The 21,493-nt window shown below is 41.5% G+C and overlaps 1 protein-coding gene and 1 long non-coding RNA gene across 9 annotated transcripts in view; one reads left to right on the top strand and one right to left on the bottom strand.

Moving 5' to 3' along the window:
- TBXAS1 (thromboxane A synthase 1) overlaps positions 1 to 21,493 on the bottom strand; it is a 246,768-nt gene that overhangs the window by 81,655 nt on the left and 143,620 nt on the right. For all 8 annotated transcript variants that reach the window (XM_075074660.1, XM_075074670.1, XM_075074718.1 and 5 more), the window contains 3 exons: positions 16,216 to 16,304; positions 10,560 to 10,708; positions 8,740 to 8,870 (listed from right to left, as the gene is read on the bottom strand). In XM_075074660.1, the coding sequence (XP_074930761.1) occupies positions 8,740 to 8,870; positions 10,560 to 10,708; positions 16,216 to 16,304 (369 nt within the window). The remainder of the gene's footprint in view (positions 1 to 8,739; positions 8,871 to 10,559; positions 10,709 to 16,215; positions 16,305 to 21,493) is intronic.
- On the top strand, positions 6,799 to 10,566 carry LOC142048127 (uncharacterized). Its single transcript, XR_012657413.1, has 3 exons — positions 6,799 to 7,472; positions 7,664 to 7,744; positions 9,048 to 10,566. It is a non-coding gene; the product is annotated as an uncharacterized LOC142048127 (long non-coding RNA).

The raw sequence follows: 21,493 nt of genomic DNA, 5'->3' as shown, positions 1-21,493 counted from the left end.
TACACAGAAAATTAATCTCCAGATGATTTCATTTTATGGCAAGATTCCCTGTTTGCTGATTTGAAAACCCCACGCCCTGGATTAAGACCAGATCACAGATTAAGCAGGAAAAAGGAAGGGCTTTCAGTGACCTAAAGTAGGATCTTCTGAGAAACTTGGGAGGGACAGCACGCAAGGGCAATGTAGAGAAGAGACAAGGAACTGCAAGAGAGAGAAGTTACAAAAGAAAGGGAATGTGCACAATTTCAGGGTGACAATTTTTCCTTTCAGCCAAAGGAATGAGTACTGAGATTGTACCATGAAGGAAAGCAAATGACAGGAAGTGGGAAAAGACAGGTTGGAGAATATTTACTTTGTGCTGAGGGAATCACAAAGAGAAACTGCACTTCCAAGCCTACTGGAAAATGACCCTGAAAGACAGACCTCACACTGCTTAGGTTGGATATTTTGCACAGATGAGAACATGCAACACAAAGGCCAGATTACTTACTGATTTGGCATGTATCAACAACAGATATACGACTGCATCAGATTCTGCCCCAAGTGCTAGAAAAGAAAAGCAGCTGGAGATTCTTTACTCCCTTCCCAGAAAACAGATACCTTTTTCTCAGCCCTAGACACAGCAAAGTCTCATTGGGTCTGTGTAACTTCTGTGACCCAACACCCAGGAACATTTCCCCAAAGACACGCAGTGACCCAACAGGTTGCAACAGCCTTGATCCAATTATTTTCTCTGATTGGAGTAGCAGGAGACATGCTAACTAACCAGGGGACAAACTTTATGTCTAAGGTCATGAAACAGCAGTACTGAGTACTAGGTATAAAAAGTATTAAAGCCTATGCCACATCCTCCTCAAACAGATGGCCTTTCAGAAAGGTTTAATCAGACATTGAAATGCATGCTGCGAATACTCATTACTAGCACAGGATCAGGCTGGGACAAGTGGCCAGCACTGACGTTATTGCCTACAGGGAATTATAACAGGCATAAACACTATTTTCAATGTTTGAACTTCACTCCAGATAACAAGCACAGGGTCCCCTTGCCATCATAAGGGAGGGTAAAGCAAAAAAATTCATTATGGGGTGGGCCAGGTCTAGGTTGCAGAGGAGAAGCGAGAGACCCCAGGCCTTTATAAGGAACAACCACCTTTTTTTGGCTTCCTCATCCTCCGGTTTTCACCTGTGCTGGTCAAACCACCACAAAGCTCAGTGACACAGACCCATCTTTGCTGGATCCCACCTTCAAAGCACAATGAGCTCTTGCTGTTCTTATTTTTATGGACATATAAAACAGAACTGTGACATCCCCCCTGCCTTCAGTATGAAGAACAGGAAAAACAGGATATAGCCACAACAACCAGCATCTAGAAAGAGGTGTAAGAGTAGGACTGGCAAAAAAAAAACCCCAAAAAACCACCACCACACCACAAACCTTTGATCTCCCCTTCAATGACAGGGCAGTTTCTTTAAAAAAAGACAAGTTTGCCTTTTAATTTTTTCCTCCTCCAGTTTTGCAGAAAAATTTTACTGTAAACATTATTTGAAAGAGTCCTTAAACTATCTTTTGGCCTGGATTTTTGATAAACAATATTTTAAGTGACTGATTTTACCATTTGAACACAATTTTAAAATGTCACTAAAACCCTTGACATTACCAACAACTGAACATGTGGGTTTATTTATTTTTACTCTGGATGAAAAAGCCTTTTTTCAACACTAAAAATCCCACCCTTCTCAGTTAAAAGATGTTTCTCATATGTTGTAGATCAGCAAAGCCAAATGTGCATCTCCACTTCCTGCACCACCTGGTGAAAACAGAGGAAAATACATGCAAACCTTATTGACAGAAGCATTTAAATCCTCCTTCCCTGTAACTCTGAAGGCATCCTGATGGCCTAATAACTTCCTGGGGATTAACACTGCTATAGGGAGCATCTGAACCTCCCATGCTCTGCCCAGAAAAGAGCAAAAATACCATTTTTTAAAAGGCCCTCTGAAGGAGCTGCCCCACACATCTTTTAGAAGGTGAGGTTAGCTTTTCTTGCATAGATATTCACATTTTCCCAGTCCTGTCTGCAAGATCATTCTTGGCAACTCTGGATACCCAAAAACTTCACCAGCTTGATTAGTATGAACACCCTGGTCCTTTGATTTCACTTCTGTCCTCTGGTACAAGGCTATGTACTTGCAAACTGAAGCACGTGAGCAGTGCTCCAAGAAGTCAATGAGATTGCTCACGTGCATGACAACAGCTTGGACCCCAGATTATAGCTGAGGTGGGACACGTGAACTATGAGATAGGAACACTGCTCCTGTCACCCCCTAAAGAAGAAATGAAGATACGCAGCAGTGGCTGAAAAAGACTAAAAAAGAGAGGGTAGATATGGAGGTATTGGAGAGAGTCCCAGATGCCAAGATTATTTTGTTACAGTTGATGCAAGGTTTGCTGGAGTGGGGCAGATAATATATACATGATACCATCTGTCTGTTCCTTGTCTAGGGTCCATAAAGTACTCAGATCCAAAACCAAGAAGGCAGTAGAAATGGCATGATAAGAGCAAAGGGTGAGTGACAGCAAGCAGACTTGTTACGTGCTTGCTAGCAGCAGGTAACCAAACAGACATTTGCTGTCTTCTTGTGACTGCAGTGCTCATAAAGTGCTGGGCTCACAGGTGTGCTGGGCTGCAGAACTGGGACAGATGCAGCAGTAATGCAAAACTCCTCCTTCTTCTCCATCAACATGCCTCAGGGAGGTGAGAAAGTCACCGCTCTCGTTACTTATTCTGTCCTTGATCTCTTCTGAGCAGAGAGACTGCAGAACTGCATTTCATGATGAAAGCACCTCAGCCAGACACTTCAGCCCAGGCCTGAAACCAAAAGATCACTTTTGCAGGCCTGCAATTCATGGTTGGAAGGATAACAACAGACTGATCAACAAATTTCAACTGGTGACCAAAAGTAAGAGGGATTTCAAGTTCATCTCCATTCAAGGCTTTGAGACCTTGTTATGTTTAAATGCCCACTTAAGAAATCCTGAGGAAGTTATAAAATTAATTACATCTTTAAGAAAAAGAAAAAAAAGCCAAAAAGGATTTTTCTTCAAATGTAGGAAGGAAGGAACACAATTTTAAAAGCAAGTAGTAATGGCTTGATTTTTAAAAGATAATAAATAAAACACCTTTTACCATAAAACCACTTTTTTTTCCCCTTTAAGCACTGTATGCTGTCCAAGCACAAAAACCAGATTTAATGTTCAAAAGATTTTTACTATATACTAGAGAAATTATAACCTTCTGCTTAAAACAGCAGATATATAGGTTTAAGATTTGGGTTCAAACACTATATTTAGCACAAATTCCCTCTGTACATTTAAGATACTCATCTACCTTTCTGGAAAGCCCACTTCACATTTCCTCCTGACAAAGGCAGTGGATAATGAAACGATCAAATCGTGAGAACAGCCCAGAGGAACAGAATCACACCATCCCTCCTACAGACTTAGAAAAACAAAAGGACCAGACTGATCCTTTGCTTTACTGGCTTTATTAATCAGTAGAAATGGGTATTTAATATAGCCATATAGTGTGTATCCTTAAACGGACACCACCTTCTCTCAAATATAAACAAGTTTTGCTTGGTTTTCTACAAAGGCAGGAAAACTGCACACTATTAGAAGGTGTCTAATCCTCCCATCTGCTGTTTCCTTAGAAAAATATTTACTTTTTAACATCTGTACTGCATTTCCACAGTTCAAACACACACATAGCTCCTGGAATGTACATAGTATTTAGCAAAATTTTAACTAAGTTTTCTTAGTAATTGTATAGTTTTCCCCTGACAAGGAGAGGATCAGACTTTTTCAGGAGGATTACCTCTGCTCAACTCATTTCAAGCAGCTCTTGAATAAAATAGTTCATTAGTCCATGAAAAGGAAAAACTCCAGGGAACTGCTGGGGAAGGAAGAGAAAAGAACAGAGTGCCACAGTAATTAGGTTTTCAGATTGTCCCTTATCCTCCAGAATGCAGGTACACACACACATCCCTCTTCCCCTTAGGTAAAGCATTTAGGGGAGCTCATGGCAAGTTTTTCCTTGGAAATCAGTGTTTCAGAGATTAAAGTGGTAACCAGGCCATCATTCCCAGAAAGATATTAAAAGATACCACTTCCTTATACTACATTACTATTGCTACCCTATAGTGAAAGGGCATCTCTCTCCCCTTCACAGTGTTTAAACAGCTTAGTTTCAGCCTTCCTCAAAATTCAGTTTCTCAACCTTTTTAGGCTCCCATTGCTGATGCTAGAAAACCAAAGGATCTCCAGACACCAGGAAGCACTCATGCCTGCTTGGGTGTGCAGGCAGCCAGGGGACAGCAGAGCCCCCTGTGACTGTATCTACCAGGGATGAGGGAAAGGACCAGCGGGAATGAGAATGCAAAGTGGGGAAAACCGGAGGGGGTTGCAGTTGTTCACTGGCAGTTGCTGACCTGAGGAAAGCCTCTTTTGATCTAGACCTAGCACAGTAGAGTAACAGAGCATCCCAGGGCCATACCAATTCATGGCAGGGCAGACGATCACCAGGACTGACAGCACCATACAGCTTCTTCGTGGCTTTACACCACGTGGCTCACAGGCAGCGTGGCTCACTGCAGCACAGCCTTCACAGTCTTCTCCCATTGTTCCTTCTGTCTGCTCTGCACTTACACCAAAAGCATTCAGGTAGTCCGTAGGTCTCCAGACAGATTGACTAAACTGCCAACTGACATGCCAATGAATACAGTTCTGGTGATACTTCTCTGTGCTTTGTCACCCTCTCATTTCAAATCGGCTTGAGAACACCAAGAAACAGCTGGTCATCATGAGAAATATCATCAGGTTACTACCTGCCTGGCATGGATCAGTGACCTTGAATTATGCATTCACAGCAGAGAATATGATTGGAGAAATCAGGAGATGCCAGAAGAACGTGCTGCAGCCTCTGTGATCTCTCCAATTCTCCTTGTTAACAGGGTGCATATTTCAAAAAATTGGATTTTCCCACAGACCTGTTGTGATTTTCCAAAAACATTTTGCAATATCCTTAAATTGTTACATTCCAATTGGTGTTATTTCTATGGATTACAAATAGAATCCCGGCCTTTCATCTGCTGAGGGGGCTTAGTTTCAACCCACAGTTTTAGAAAGAAGTCTCAATTTTGAGCACCATGAAAGACTCCGTCATCTAGATATCATCATTTAAAACAGACTGATGGTTAAGAACTGAGCTATAACATGATAGAAAAACAACTCTTACATGAATAATGATTTGCATATCAGATTATTAAATTAAAATCTATCAAAGTATCATTTATTGAAGTAAACAAACAGTCTATCTGCCCTGTTTCTGGAAACATTTTGCCTAAGGGAAAAATTTAAACCTGGGCAGATAATCAGGATAAGGTATTTGAACACTTACATCCTGCTGGAGTCTTCAAAGTAGGTGTTAAGTGGTGCATTAAATTTGTGCTGGTTCTGCTGAGCAGGGTGAATTTGCTCTTCTGTAAATAGTGGGAAAAGCATTTTACATTTATGCGTGGATTGAAATTATTGTAATATATTAAAATTTCTAAAGTACGACCGCTAAGTGTTTTTGTACATAAGCCAAATGAGTGGAGTATCCAGGACTGAAACTGACTGACCAAAGATAATATATAATTAAAATGACATCTGCAGCACTAACCGATGGGATGAGAGACAGTGACATCACAGATCTCATATAAGGTGCAAGTGTATTATTAGATCTAAACCTGGCTGTAAAATTACTATCTGCCCATGGAATTATGTTTATGCATTCAGAACTATTGTTTCATTTACTGATAGAACAGGGATGATAACAGGCTGACTTTGCTTGTCACGTTGTTTTCTGGCCTTTCTTTATTCTTCGTTCACGTTAGCTGCAGATGAGAGGAAGACAAGCTTCAGCTGAAACACTTCCGTGGAGCTTTTCATTGCTTTATAGTTTGCTCCCAAAGCTTTTTTTTTCCTCCCCCAAAGAAAAAAAAAACAAAAGCAGTTTTAATGGTGATAAAATCAATGAGGAGTAAAAGATGCACACAATGTAACGTCTAGGAATGTGGCAACCTAAGGAATACCCATTGGCCTAATGCAGCACAGGGAGACTGTAAGACTTTGCTTATAGCTCCCATTATTAGCAAGAAGAACCAGTAGCTACCGGTTATATCTTGGCCTCATGAAAATTCAGTGCCAAAACTCCAACTGACTTCAGTGGGTACATTTCATCATTTGTGACCTAGGACACACGATGTAATTCTCCTTCAATGCAGGGCTATCTGGGACACCTAATCTCTACAGATTACATTTCTGCATTAAATTGGACACAGCTGCATTTTGATCTGTTTCACATACCATTTTAATGTTCCTGGCAAATTATTAAGTTGCCTACACTTGTAACGAGACTTGTGTGCCACCAACCTAAAATAGTCAAAATTCTAAGAGCATGTAAGGAGACAGGGAGCAAAAAGGGGGAAAAAAGGAAGCTCCAAACTTTCCGGTCACTTTTGAGAGCCGCATTAATGATCCTGAACCGCAAAGGGGACTTAATGCACTCTCAGAAATCTGTTCTTAAGTGTCTAACTCCCACTGTTTGTAATAGTTCCCATGTGCCAATTTTACAAACTAGGCAAAAGTCCAGGAGCAGGCAGGACCACAGCCAGTCATGGACTTGTGCATACACTGTTAAGGCAAACATGGACCTTGTACTTTCCTCCACACTGCCCTCATACTGGGCAGCTACTGCCACGTGCTATCTCTTACAGCATCTCCCAACGCTGCTTCCAATATAGCCTTAAACTTCTGCTCCATCAACCACTGAAACCTGCAAACAGGCTGCATATGCGGAGAATGCCACCACCTGCTCTTGTCACTACTATCTTGGTTTTCTTTGTGTTTTCTCCTAACCATACACACCTGCTATCCTTTATCTGAGTCCGCAGTTTGACGGAGTGACTCTCTTTAGTATAGTGAGGGATTTAGTCCATGATCAATGCCCTCAGTGCTACTGCCACAGAAACACATCACATTTTATTAATAGTAGTTAATACATTAACTACTTTAATCCTCATTAGATTGTTTCATTGTCCCTTTTATGCTTTTATAATTGATAGACAGAATAGACTTTTCACACAGACCCCTTTGGCATAAACCTTTGATTCTAAACTTTCCATACATACAGCCACACCAGCATGCCATTCGAAGCTCACACTGGACCTGTGCACTAGAAATGAGGTGTCTGCAAGCAGCTTAGATATACCATCCCTGCTAGAAAATATTCCTCCAGCACTGAGCCTGGGCCAGGAACCATGTTTATGAATCATGAATTGTTTATGGCTGGTCAGTGCTGCTTACAATCTTTTGGATGCAACGAAGAACGGAGTAAAGACCTAAAGGCTAGTGGGAGAAAAGACTCATAAAGGTAGGCTGGAGGAAAGACCAGAAGCATGTACCAATAAAGTGCAACTAATAAAGAAGTGAGACTTTACTGCAGAAAAAGTCAAAGAAAAAGAGCAAAACATGCAACAGAGCAAAGAGCAGCAATATCTTTGAAAATAAATTTGATTTTTAAATGTAACATAGGGTAAATCAAAATCCATTTTTTCCTGAAAGGTGACATCCGTGAGAAAAAGTTGGGAGGATCCATTCTTACCTGTGCTATTACCCCATCAAACGGCTCTTCATCTCAAAGTGGTAAGAAACATCTCTTATCTTTCAATATTAACTTCTTAATGTGTACATTGTAGAGTGTTTCATGTCCACTGATATGCAAAACTTGTCTCAGTTACCTTTAAAATGGAATTCTCACTAATGTTCTTTGTTTCTCACTACACATCCACAATTAAGTGGTTAACTTATTTTTAGGGATATTTCGTGCATTCAGAAGTAAAGATTTGTCCAAAAGAACAAGTAGACCTGAAGAACTTTTGTATCACAGAAATGAATCACATGCCTGTATTCCAAATGCTTCATATATCAAAAACAGAGAGATGTTCATAAAAATGCACATGCCTTCCGATACTTTATAGAACAACAGTGATTAAAACAAAACAAAAAAACCCTCCAGAACTGCCTTATGTCCAGATAAAAGAGAAATACATGGGTAACAAACAATTTGCTAATAATGCATACCCATTAGTTTGCATACTTCAGGTAGAATTTACTACTTTTCAGCCATCTCAGTATCAAGTGGCTGCTCTTAACTAGACATTCAGGTTCTTTCCATCTTCAAAAGCAGTAGGAACTGTCACAGGACTGTATAAAACCTAGCTCGGCTCCCAGGTAACGACTGGGTTGAAACACTCAGTGGGGGCTCCCCTTTCTTTGCTCGTTAAGGAAAAGTAGCATAGACAAAACCCCTGATTTCAAGATGAGAAAAAATTCTACAGGGTGAATCCTTCCTTCTCGGCCTAGAAATTGGCTTGGAAAGTCATCTCAGATGTAACATTTTCCGTATCCTTATTGGAACACCAAAACTAAGAGAAGCAGTCTTTCTTGTAATGGGTTAACAATTCTGCATCAACACTAAGCCTGGTTGATAGTATGTAAAGCTAAAAATGAATAAAATCTTTACTAAATTGCATTGAATGTTCAAACAGACTGAGTTTGCTTTCTCAGCTGAGACTTATGCCACTTCCAGTTTTTCATCAAAACATTGACAAAAACATTTATCACAGAAATGGCCTTACCTCAGCTGCATCTTGCTGGTGTCTGAAGACAATTGCATTTTTAATGGTTTGGATGAAAAATCCATTCAGTTCCTTTTGTTTCTTGTTTGGCAAAATCTGGAGCAATGGTATCATTATGAATGGGAAAGAAACTGTAAGAGATTTTAAAGAAGAAAACACAGAATCAGATTGTAAAAGCATATAATGTCCCCATCCTTCATTAATATTATAAAACTCAACAAGTGGGATGTGTTACTTTTACAAAACCTGATTTTTCCCTTTCTCCCTCCCTTCCCCCCTTTTTCTTCCACCCCCATGGGCTGGTAAAGTATTTCCTTTTAGAAATTCCATGTTGGCTGGGACTCCCTTACCAGACGGATGCCTTCCAAGCTTACTTCCACAATGCTTCAGGATTTCAGTTCAGCTTCTTGATGCCACAGAGCCACCACAAAGGGAAGAATTATTTTCTCTGCCTACTCAAACAACTACATACAGAAGATGAGGGACCTTGAACTAGCCTAGCAGCTTATGGCACTGATCCATGAAATTGTGTAGTACTCATTCTCATTTACGCTTCTCAAATATTAGGATATTGGTTTGCTATTTTATTTTGCTTCTCTAAACAGGCCACAGCCTCCTGAAGTGTTATCACAAGGACGGTCTCCAGTTCATGGCCTCTGTAGTCAGGAACTAGAAACCTGAGTGAAGTCTTGCATCTTAGTAAAACCCTTGTTAACTTACGAACAGCTTAAGACAAACAAATCAGTCATCAGAAAACCCCAACAGGGCACTACAGTGTGGAAATTCTGACCACGTAATGTACTAGCAGAAAGAGGTTGACCAAGGAATCCAACCCCAAACCCTACAAAAACGTTCTTTAATGAAGGACATCATCTTAGACATATAGGGGCACATTTCTGCCCCTTCAGAAATTAGTCACAAATCCCACTTTGCAATCAGGTTAAACATTAACCCCAGGACATTTTGGATACACAGAAGGAAACTGTTCATGTGCTGCTAGTACAGGTGCAATCTGTAATGCCAGCAGGATCAGATGGGCACAGGAAACTTTGCCACCTGACACTACTGTGAGCAGGTCTAGATAGCAAGATAGTAAAACCTCAACAACCTCAATTATGCTGTGGCTTCCTCAGCTACAATTCTTACTACCCTTGCATTAACAATGCCACCAGTACCATGAAGCCTTAGCTTTCATGCCCTAGAACCAAATGGCTTTATACCCCATTCCTGCATTCCCTATCTATTCACCTGGAAAAAAAATTTTAAAAAGCATTCTCTTAATGACAGCCTGTGCTGGCACTTACAATTTTTATCCTTTCTAGCCAACTAGTTTGCTGCTGCAATCAAATAAGAATTTGGAGGACTTACACTATCTGCGTATACTTCTCCACCTCTTTCTTTAGTGTGTTATTATCCCACTGTTGTTTATGGGTGGGATTTCAACTTTTACCAAGCAAACCAAATGCACAAAAACTTTATTCTCAGGCTCTGAAGTGCAGTTACTCTGTTTTAATGCAGAAGTGTATTAAAAGAGATACCGTAGAAACTGTAGGTTCCAGAAACCTCCTATTCAGTTCAACCTGGAGCATTACCTTTCCCAGCTCTCAGTTTCTGGAGGAAGTTGCGCTAATGGTGACAAGAGCTGTGGAGGATATGATGGAAATCTCAAGTGTATATTTGGCCTGTAGGTTGCACTCTGAACACCTCTGTAATAAAGTCTACTATACATCTTCCTGCTCCTGCTTCAGCATGTTTTGCAATTTGAGAATGACGTATAGAAAATTACCATAAAGAAGTAGACAAATGTAGACTATACTCACGGATTAGAATGAGGAGAGGCTTAAACAAAGACATTTCAAAGAATGTTCTGCAATTCTCAACAAAGGGGTCATTGGGGTTCTTCTGAGAATCCACCTCAGTACCAAAAGCTACGCTACCAACGACATCCAAGGTAAAGCAGTTGTAACATCTGCATTGAGTTGAAGAATGATAAATCATTAGCTACAAATTACATATCCGTTAATATCTTGCTTCTACAACATCACATAACATTAATTTTTGCCTCTGAATTTCTTTTTGTTTTTACATTTGAGCTTTCCCAACATGACATGTTTCCATCATGCTGACAAATGCTGGTGCTTAATAACAATCACCTTCTTTCCATCCACAAAGTGAACATATTTTCATATAGCTCAATAATTCCACTAAATGTTTATAAAAAATAAACCATTTTATTTGTTATTACCTAGAAATCAAATGCAACAGATCAGAAATTAATAAGCATTTTCTTAGTATGCATCCTAATAAGAGAGATCATTCCTTTCTCATTTTAAACTGCAGAAACCACATCTACTACCAGCCCAGTCTAAACTCTCAGTGACAAGAGGTGCCTAAGTAAAATTTCCTATTAGGGATTTGCTTCATCTTTTTGATAGCTCCTTTGTAACGTAAAATTGTGGCCAAAAACAAAAGGGACCGACACCATGTGAAATCTGTATCTCTGCAGAGGAGCAGCAGATGCTTTGAGAACCACAAATGATCTGTAGACCATGATCTAGAAACTTCATTACTTACTGAGTCTCTCCCCACATATCTAACCGTCTATCCAGTTGTCTCAGAACCTTTATTTCTACTGGCCACCAACAGCCATATTTAGTTTTGAGATAAATGGACTGAGAATGTAAAATATCCTCGGAATTTCATTCTTCTGCTCTGTGGTCAAGGCTGCAATGCCTTTTTTTCTATTTGAAGGGTGAAAGGGATAAAACCAGGCTCACTAGAGATAAGCCTGAGGGCGGCATGCCAATGTTTGAAGGATAGTGGGCTAGTGGTGTCTTTCAGTCTGCTGCCTCAGTGGAGGTAGGGGATGGAGATCCAAGGGTTACGGATGCGTTAGAAACCACAGAAGTGCCTGGGAATGGTAACATTGGAATTAAGGCTTCTTCGCCCCAAAAGGTGGCAGGATCAATAGCCCAACTGAAGTGCATCTACATCAGTGCATGCAGCATGAGCAACAAACAGGAGGAGCTGGAAGCCATTGTGCAGGTGGAAAACTGATATAGCTGCAATGATGGAAATGTGGTGGGATAACTTGTGCAACTGGAGTGCTGCAGTGGATGTCTATAAACTCTTCAGAAGGGATAGGCAAGAAGGGAGAGGTGGTAGGGTAGCCCTCTATTTAGGAAGTGTTTTGATTGTCTAGAGCTTAATGATGATGATGATAGAGTGTTTGTGGGTAAGAATCAAGAGGAAGGCCAAGAAGGCAGATATCATGGTGGGAGTCTGTTATAGACCACCCAACCAGGATGAAGAGACAGATAAAATATTCTACAAGCAGCTGGTGGAAGTCTTACAGTCGCTAGCCATTGTTCTCATGGGGGACATCAAGTTACCAGATGTCTGCTGGAAATACAATATAGCAGAAAGAAAATAGTCTAGGAGGTTCCTGGAGTGCATGTAAGATAACTTCCTGCAGACCTTGTGAGTGAGCCAACTAGGGAAGGTGCCCCACTTGACCTGTTGTTTGCGGACAGAGGAGGACTTGTGGGTGATGTGATGGCTGAAGGCCATCTTGGGCACAGCAATCATGAAATGATAGTTTTTGATTCTTGGAGAAGGAAGGGGGTCAGCAGAACTATTACCTTGGACTTCCGGAGGGCAGATTTTGGCCTGTTTAGGGGCCTGGTTGACAGAGTCCCCTGGGAGGCAGCCCTGAAGGGCAAAGGAGTCCAGGAAGGCTAAACGTTCTTCAGGAAGGAAATCTTAAAGGCACAGGAACAGGCTGTCCCCATGTGCCAGAAGACGAGCCGGTAGAGAAGATGATCAGCTTGGCTAAACACAGAGCTTTGTCTAGAACTTAGGAAAAAAGGAGAGTTTATGACCTTTGGAAGAAGGGGCAGGCAACTCAGGAGCACTACAAGGATAATGTGAGGTTTATAGAGGGAGAAAATTAGAAGGGCCAAAGCCCAACTAGAACTTAATCTGGCTACTCCTGTAAAAAATAGTAAAACAAATGTTTCTATAAATACATTAGCAACAAAAGGAAGGCTGCTGAGAATCTCCATCCTTTATTGGATGCGGGGAGAAACATAGTGACAAAGGATGAGGAAAAGGCTGAGGTACTTAATATCTTGTTTGTCTCAGTCTTTAATAGTAAGACCAGTTGTTCTTTGGATGCCCAGCCCCCTGAGCTGGAAGACAGGTACGGGGAGCAGAATCAAGCCCCCATAATCCAAGGGGAAAGAGTTAGGAACCTGCTACACCACTTAGACACAGACAAGTCTATGGGGCCAGATGGAATCCAGCCAAGGGTACTGAGGGAGCTCACCAAGCCACTTTCCATCATTTATCAGCAGTCCTGGCTAACCGGGGAGATCCCAGTTGACTGGAGATCAGCAAATGTGACACCCATTTACAAGAAGCATGGGAAGGAGGATCTGGGAAACTACAGGCCTGTCAGTCTGACCTCGGTGCTGGGTGAGGTTATGGAGCAGATCATCTCGAGTGCTATCGCACAGTACATACAGGACAACCAGGTGATCAAGCCAGGCAGCATAGGTTTAGGAAAGGCAGGTCCTGCTTGACTAACCCGATCTCCTTCTATGACAAGGTGACCCGCTTAGTAGATGAAGGAAAGCCTGTGGATGTCTACCTGGACTTCAGTAAACCCTTTGACACCATTTTCCATGGTATTCTCCTGGAATAACTGGCTGCTAATGGCTTGGAAAGGTGTACTCTTCACTGGATAAAAAACTGGCTGGCTGGCAGGGCCCAAAGAGTTGTGGTGAATGGAGTTAAATCCAGTTGGCGGCTGGTCACAAGTATTCTGGGATCAGTATTGGGGCCAGTTCTGTTTAATATCTTTATCAATGACGTGGACAAGGGGATTGAGTGCACCCTCACTAAGTTTGCATATGACACCAAGTTGGGCAGGAGGGTCGGTCTGCTTGAGGGAAGGAAGGCTTTACAGAGGGACCTGGACAGGCTGGATCAATGGCTGAGGCCAAGTGTACAAGGTTCAACACGTGCTGGGTCCTGCACTTCGGTCACAACAACCCCATGCAACGCTACAGGCATGGGGACAAATGGCTGGAAAGCTGCCCAGCAGAGAAGGATCCAGGGCTGCTAGTTGACAGCCAGCTGAATACAAGCCAGCAGTGTGCCCAGGTGGCCAAGAAGGCCAACAACATCCTGGCTTGTATCAGAAATAGTGTGGCCAGCAGGACTAAGGAAGAGATTGTCCCCCTGTACTTGGCACTGGTGAGGCCGCACCTTGAATGCTATGTTCAGTTTTGGGCCCCTCAGTACAAGAAAGACATTGAGGTGCTGGAGCGTGTCCAGAGAAGGGCAACAAAGCCAGTGAAGGGTCTGGAGCACAAGTCTGATGAGGAGCAGCTGAGGGAACTGGGGTCATTTAGCCTGGAGAAAGGGAGGCTGAGGGGAGACATTATTGCTCTCTACGACTACCTGAAAGGAGGTTATAGTGAGCTGGGTGTTGGTCTCTTTTCCCAAGTAACAGGCGATAGGACAAGAGAAAACGGCCTCAAGTTGCACCAGGGGAGGTTTAGGTTGGATAGTAGTAAATATTACTTCACTGGAAGGGTTGTCAAGCATTGGAACAGGCTGCCCAGGAAAGTGGTTCAGTCACCATCCCTGGAGGTATTTAAAAGATGTTTGGATGTGGTGCTTAGGGACATGGTTTTGTGGTGGACTTGGAAGTGTTAGGTTAACGGTTGGATTTGATGATCTTAAAGATCTTTTCCAACCTGAATGATTCCACGATTCTGTGTTCCCTTACAAAAGGCTAATATCAGATTCTCTGGTGTTTTAACCTGATTGAGCACATATTAAGAGAAGGACAGGACTCAGGCCCAGTATATCCTTTATATGTGTGTGTATATATATATAGTGAAGCAGCATTTCTAAACTACGATCTTCAGGCACTGTCATTCTGGTGACACCAGAACAGATCTGGAAGATAACAATCAACAGTACTCAAAGCTAAGTAACTTCTTCAGGTTTTCAACTCTTACACACACACACACACAAAGCGTTATTAGAAGTTGAAATGCACTGCAATAACACAATAATTTCAGAAGCACTCGATCATCTACCTCTCCAAGGTACTGAAAAAGCTTAAAAACTAAATTTCCAGTTATTAGCAAAATACAAATCGGCTAAAGGCAACTAACATACAAGATGACAGAAGGTTGCAGATAGGGTATTTACATCCAAAAAAAATAGCTCCCAAGGCAATTCTGGGAAACCGAAGTGCAATGAGAATCACATATATATATGCCAAACCTGGTGAAATGGTAGTATGACATAACAACTGGAAGATCATATTCTGAGGTGGTCAACATCATTCATTTATACTTTTAAAGGGTCTTTTCCAAAGTACCTCTTGAGAGGTGAAACCCTATCATGGATCAATGGCTAGAAGACGAGGCAAAGAAAGAGGACAAATGGAAAAAAGGGAAAAGCCTGGAAGGACTCAAAAGGTCAATTTTCATCAGAGCACTAGGCTAAGCGTAATGATTCTCAAGGTTTCATAACATCTCTTCAGATGTTTAATAAAGACATCTCTGTGTACACACATACACTTGTACTTGAAAAGAGGTGGATGACTTGTGGCTAATATCTATTTCTTTAGATGAAACAAAATTATTTGCTCTGTTCCAGTTTGGGGGAAATCATGAAAAACTTCAGAGGGCACTGACCAACCTAGGAAATGAAGTGTATGCAAAATACTGCCTATTAGAAAGAATGCACTTGAACTACTCATGTGCCATATGGAGTCCTAGAAGAAACGCGTCTGCTTAGAGAAGGGGCTAGACAGTGTTTTGAACAGTGCAGTGAAGACCTCTGCTGAAAGAGCAACAAAAAAGATAATAGGATATTAAATGCATAACAAATGGAAGAAAGCACAGTATGGAAAATATTAAAGTGTCATTTTATAAATCAATGGTGCATTCTCATCTGGATTGCTGATCCCATCGTTTCACAAAAGGCTAGTGTGCCATTAGAGGAGGTTAGGAGGAATGTGGCAAGAATGATTAAGTGCTCAAAAAACCTCATATAAAAAGAGCAAGAGGGTGATGGACTAGAGGGATTTGATACTAGATCAGTTCCTATATTTGTACAGTATTGGCAGACTGTAGAGAGCAGACTGGACAGGGACTGGATGCAGCTTCCCTTTCTGCTTCCAGCTGTTAAACCTTCATTAAACAACAGCTAGAAATACATTAGATGCTTTTCCAAAATTACTTTTCAAGTATGCAATGGCTGCCCCCAGGAAGAAAAGGCATCTATCAGACACATCCTCTATTAAACTACGAGCTCCACTAATAAAAGCGAGGGAGGAAAAAAAAATTATTTCATACAGTAAGCACATATTTAGAATAACTGCTGCTATTGACTTTTTTTTTTTTTTTTTTAAAAAAAATCTGCTACTAATTTCTGGCATGTTGAACATACCTCTGGATATCAAAAGCTTTGCCAGAATCTGCATAGACTTTCAAGTTACACAGCAGGACGTTGCAGGCCTGGTTTATTAGTGGTGTCATCTAGAAAGGAACACATTGTATTGTGAAAAAAAATTAAATGTTAAAAAAACAAAAGTCAATTATTCTAAACTAGTTTTATCCAGTACATGGGACGGAGCTCTCAGGATCCTCTGCAGCTGTGGTCAGGCACTTTTGCACAGGTAAGATGAAATGTTGGGAATATCTGCAAAAAACAGACCTACACATTACAGGGATGCCCTTCTGCAGTTCTGGGCCTAAACACAAGAGGCCCTGTCACTTACCTGACCTTTGGTTCTTGCCCACCTGTGGCTATATACACAGAGACCTATCACGCAAAGACATCCCCTTCTCTTTTCAATCACCCTCTGTTCCAACTGATGATTTATCACAATCTACATTTACAGTACATTACATTTAGGCTACATACGCTCCAGGGCAGAAGGAGTAATATTTTCCACAGTCCTAAAGTCCTGTAAAGATATTAACATCAGAGTAATTCCATCCTGCTGTCCCTCAGTTTGAGGGATTTAACATGTACATTAGAAAAGCACCACATATACCACTACAGGTTGCTGAGGGCAAGCTGTTATTGCTACTAGAGGAACAGGTTTTCTGGAGTGGTGACACCGTTATACGGGCATTCGCGTGAATTTATTCAGCTAATGGTTCTTTCCAGTCACTGACATGTGATGGTCAGGTACACTTACCCACAGCCTGGCTGTAGCTATCAGTGCAATAGTCTCCTTTTTAGCGCTTCATGGAAACCATGACATAGGCAACCATCAACACCTTACTGAAGTCTCTCTCTTTCTCTTTACCTTTTTGCGTATGAAAGGCATCAGGCACTTGCCTTGATTACACCTACCAGGGGGACAGAGGAAGGACGTAGCAACAATTCTCAAGGCATTATCTGCTATGGCTGTTTCGCCATATAGCCTGCCGAAAGATCCTTATAGACTACAATTTAATACCACAGTCTTGCCTCAATAACTACACCAAACATCAGCAGACATACACACTGAAACCTGTCTTTCCTTCCTGAACAACCTCCTTCGGCGTACAGATGTCAGCAAACATGAGAACAGACTTGTCCTACTCTTCTGACATTCTTGTTACCAAAAAAGACTTACTGCAACCTCTCAGCACACTCCGAGAGCTATTAAGCCTGCCCAGCCAAGTCCATTTTGCTTGGCACTTCTACCTCTGTGAAACTGGCATAACACTGTGCACAGGCACGCTGCCATCCTAACACATGGGCAAGACTATACGCAGTCAAAAGGCCAACACAGGAGCATCCAACATGTTTTCCAAAGGCAGAAGTCTGAGTCAAGAATGTGTCTAGCTGCTCTCGAGGTCCCGTACCTATATGGGACGGAGCAGGTTGTCATTATTTCAGTTCAAAGCTGGATTGATTTGGGCTTTGCCACAGTCTCACAAGACAATTCTGAAGCTGGATTAATATTTGGTAAAAGTAGCTGGTATGTGTTTGGGAGGTACACACCATGTTATGTGGCAGTTTTCTTCCCCTTTTGGCTTTCTAAAGAAGGTCCCCTGCAGTGAGCTGCTTCTCAAATGGTTCAACAAAATTAACACATTTCTGTTCAACAGATTGAATCAGGGTGAAATGCTTTATAATCTCTGGGTCCAGCCCCTCCAATGAACTGAACCAGTCAAGGAGAACAAAATGAAAATCTGTATTTTAACAGGTATGATGCTTCCTAAACAGATGGTGATCATTTCAGAATTTCCTTTTATTGCCTTATTTTCTCTTTTATTCTTCATCACATCACCAGACCTGCAGCCACCCAGCTGGTTGGTATTGCTTTCCAACAGCTGGCAGAGATGGCAGACACACACACGCCTGGCCAGGACATCTCATAGCACCTCTGCACTTTCCAAATTCCACCAGCCTTTCAAAATATCATTGCAATTCATTTCTAGCCATAAGATATTTTTATTAGCAAATATAACCAGGAAAATGGGGAGAACGACACATGGATTTGATTTATTGTTAGCATGATAGGACAGAGTCATATCAACAAGACAATTATTTGCATATGAAAGCTATGGGGGATATCTACTCAGGAATCTTGGGTTTGGGTTTGGATTTTTATTCCCCAGAGGGACATAAATTACTCCAGGATTGCTAACTACAAAGACCACAGACCAAAAGATTCTCAAGTCCCTTAACACTTTAAACGTTATTCAATTGTCAAGAAAAATAAAGCAGTGTTGGCGGAGGTGCATTATAAACTTTGAAAACCGGCACAGAAACAGGCATGTTGATCTGCACCACCTTGGGTATCACTAACTTCCTATACATTATCGTTTGCCAGTCAGAATATAAAAGCTGCATAACCTGCCTGAGATTCAGTTCTTGGTGGGTAAACAAACCCCAGCTGCTCTGTGTTCAGATTGGCTGAGAGTAACAGGATGAAGAAAAATCTAAACAATATGGTCCCTGTAAATATTTGATCTGCCAGTTATCTAATAGCAAGAGTAGCCCAGAGTCCAAATTTCTTTCTTTCTGCCAAAGAAGAGCATTTGGGGTTAGGGTTTTCATGATGCCAGGAGCTTTGCTCTATAAATCCTGCCAATATGCTATTTGGCACATAGCAACAATTAGTTTCTGATTCTGCATATGCAGAGTGCATGGGGATGTTTGCGCTCTTTAAAGGCATCAGTGTCATGTTCCTCTAGTTAGATGTGGTCCTAAGTATTCGCTATTATTATTCATCTTATTAGCACCCAAACTATAAAGTAGAGGGCTGGATCATATTCACTGTAGACAGACACATTGAAGACTTTACTGTTCAGATATAGTACGCAGGTGTCATGCTGGGCCTCTTGTCCCACAAATGGGATGAAATATAAAGGAAGGAGAAGGAAAAAGGATACATCCCTAACATAAGAATTGCTTCTGTACTAGATTTCAAGTCCCTGACTAAAAGCAGGAAAAGGACGGAGCATGAGGAAGATGTTTGTGAGAGGATTTGTTTCCATCACCTCACAGTGAGGTCCTGCTATTCATAGGCATAACTTACCAAAGTGAGCAGCTCAACTGGACTCTGACTTGTAGCTCAACGACGTGCACATTTCACATATCAACTTTTACATTAGTGATATGCTTTGTCTCAGGTGAGCACACTCGCTTTGCTAATTAACAGCAATTTCCAGAGACCCTTCCAAAATGCTTCTGGCCAATGTGCAAAAGCAGAGTGAGAACAAATCAAGGAAGCCTCAATGGTTGGAGTGTCAAGTCTTACATCCTAGTGGGACCTGGAAAATCTACATGCCTGAGAGCAACACTAGAGGATTTTCCTGCACTGTTCTGCCATGTTATCACAAGTTCTGCTTTGTGTCTCCCTTTGTTTGAAAGAAAATGCCTCAACACAAACTCAACCTGCAAAGTAATTTAGGACAATGCTACATTATGCTGTACTCTCTTCTTTAATTTTTGTGTTCTGTTTTGTTTTAATGGTTGGTTAATGGAGGAGAGGATTCCTGGCATACTGATAGGAGATGACAAGACTACTGCAGCACAATCAGAATAAATAAAAATCAATAGGTTTTTCTGCTAGTGTTGGCTGTAAAAAGAGAGCAAAGCCATTTATCAAGTCTGACAAGGGGTCCAGAACTGCAGGATCATCACAGGCACCACAGCAAAAAGAAGAGGAACAAAATAAGAAATACTAAATAGGGAATCAAGATCAGTACAGCAAGATCACTAACATATTAGCTTGTTTCAATACATAATAGCTGAGGAGAGCATGACAGAAACACCGGGAAATGCATCTTTTACTTAAGGACCTCCAGGTATATTACTTCACCAGTTCCTCGTGAATTACATCTTGGATCAACTTTCAGTGGTCAGTATTATTCCCTTTTAACAGATTAAAGTAATTTCATACAAAAAGAATTTAAGTAGCTTCTACCAGATTACCTACAGGCAGTCAATGGCAGAGCTGGAAGTGAAGCTTCTTGGGTCTCCTGCCTCCTGTCTCTCATTTCTTGTTCGTAGTCTTCCCATAGCAATGGCACTATAAGGTCCATTCAGGGGTCTCACTGGAAAGAGCTTATTATCAGATCTGCTACCAGCTCCAGTGGCATCTTATGTGGGATGCTACTAAATCTTACACTTAGAGTCTATTGATTTATGTTATGCTCACCACTACAGTATTTGAATTTAATGTTATCTGGAGCCAAACCTTCCTTCAGCTGGAGTGGACTGCTTTACTAATCTTTACATACTCATTAGAAAAAGAAAATTAAAAAGAAAGAACACACAATGTATAGAAATCCATAAAAGCAACAGTGAAATGGTACATGGCTTTTAAAGAGACATTGCAGAGGCAGAGAAAGCTGGAGAAGATGCCAGAATATCTTGAAAAATGTTAGGAAAATTACTCTCTGCATACACACAGCAATCATTACACTGGCCACCCAACAGCTCGGTAACCTTTAGTTTCAGTTAATTGCTCATAACTTTGCAAACTTCAAAATTTCTGGGATCAACTTTTCCTCATTCGGTGACTAGCTGTTGGAGATTTTTGCCAAACTAAGGGGAAATTCCTCAAGCTTAGTGAACTTCTCAGTGACATTACACTACTTCCATGGAGAGACAAGGGCAAAGTACGCCTCTGCCCCCAGCCACAGCACCTAGATGCCTCCTTGGGGCATTACGGGTCAAACCTTAGCAACATACATTAGCTCTGTCTTGGGTTTTGTCCTCCAGCAGCCAGGCTGAAGAACGGATGACCAGCTTCCTGTTGTTTCTAGTGCTGAAGCTGTCCTTCAGCCTAGTAATAGATTCTTGTGCCTCTGAAATGGACATATCAGGAACCTACACTCAACTCTCCAGCCCTCTGTGCATCTTTTATCCGAAGTGATTGCTATGGGGAGCGCAAGGAGTTGTTAACATTTATTGCTCTGTCACAAACTAATAGCTCCCAGTTCTCCCAGACCATCCAGATAGACATGTCTATGAGCAGAGTGGCACTAGGGGCTGTGGTGCTCAAGGGGAATCACTCTCCAAAGACAACATCTGCAGTCTCTCCAGCATCACTTCGCATAGGGGAACTAAGGCAAGGCAGACATCCAGAGTGAACAGAGAGGAAGACTTTGGTGTGGGGTTTTGTAAGAGCTCAGATCTCTGTGGCAAAGGAATCAATGTCTTAGGAGAAGAAATGAGGAATGTGTCTAGCAATATTTACAAATATGTAGAAAAC

This window comes from Phalacrocorax aristotelis, chromosome 1 (genome assembly GCF_949628215.1).
Source record: "Phalacrocorax aristotelis chromosome 1, bGulAri2.1, whole genome shotgun sequence".
In the NCBI taxonomy this organism is placed as follows: Eukaryota; Metazoa; Chordata; class Aves; order Suliformes; family Phalacrocoracidae; genus Phalacrocorax; species Phalacrocorax aristotelis.
Note: the sequence above shows the minus strand (reverse complement) of the source record. Positions and strands in the feature narration are given on the sequence as shown.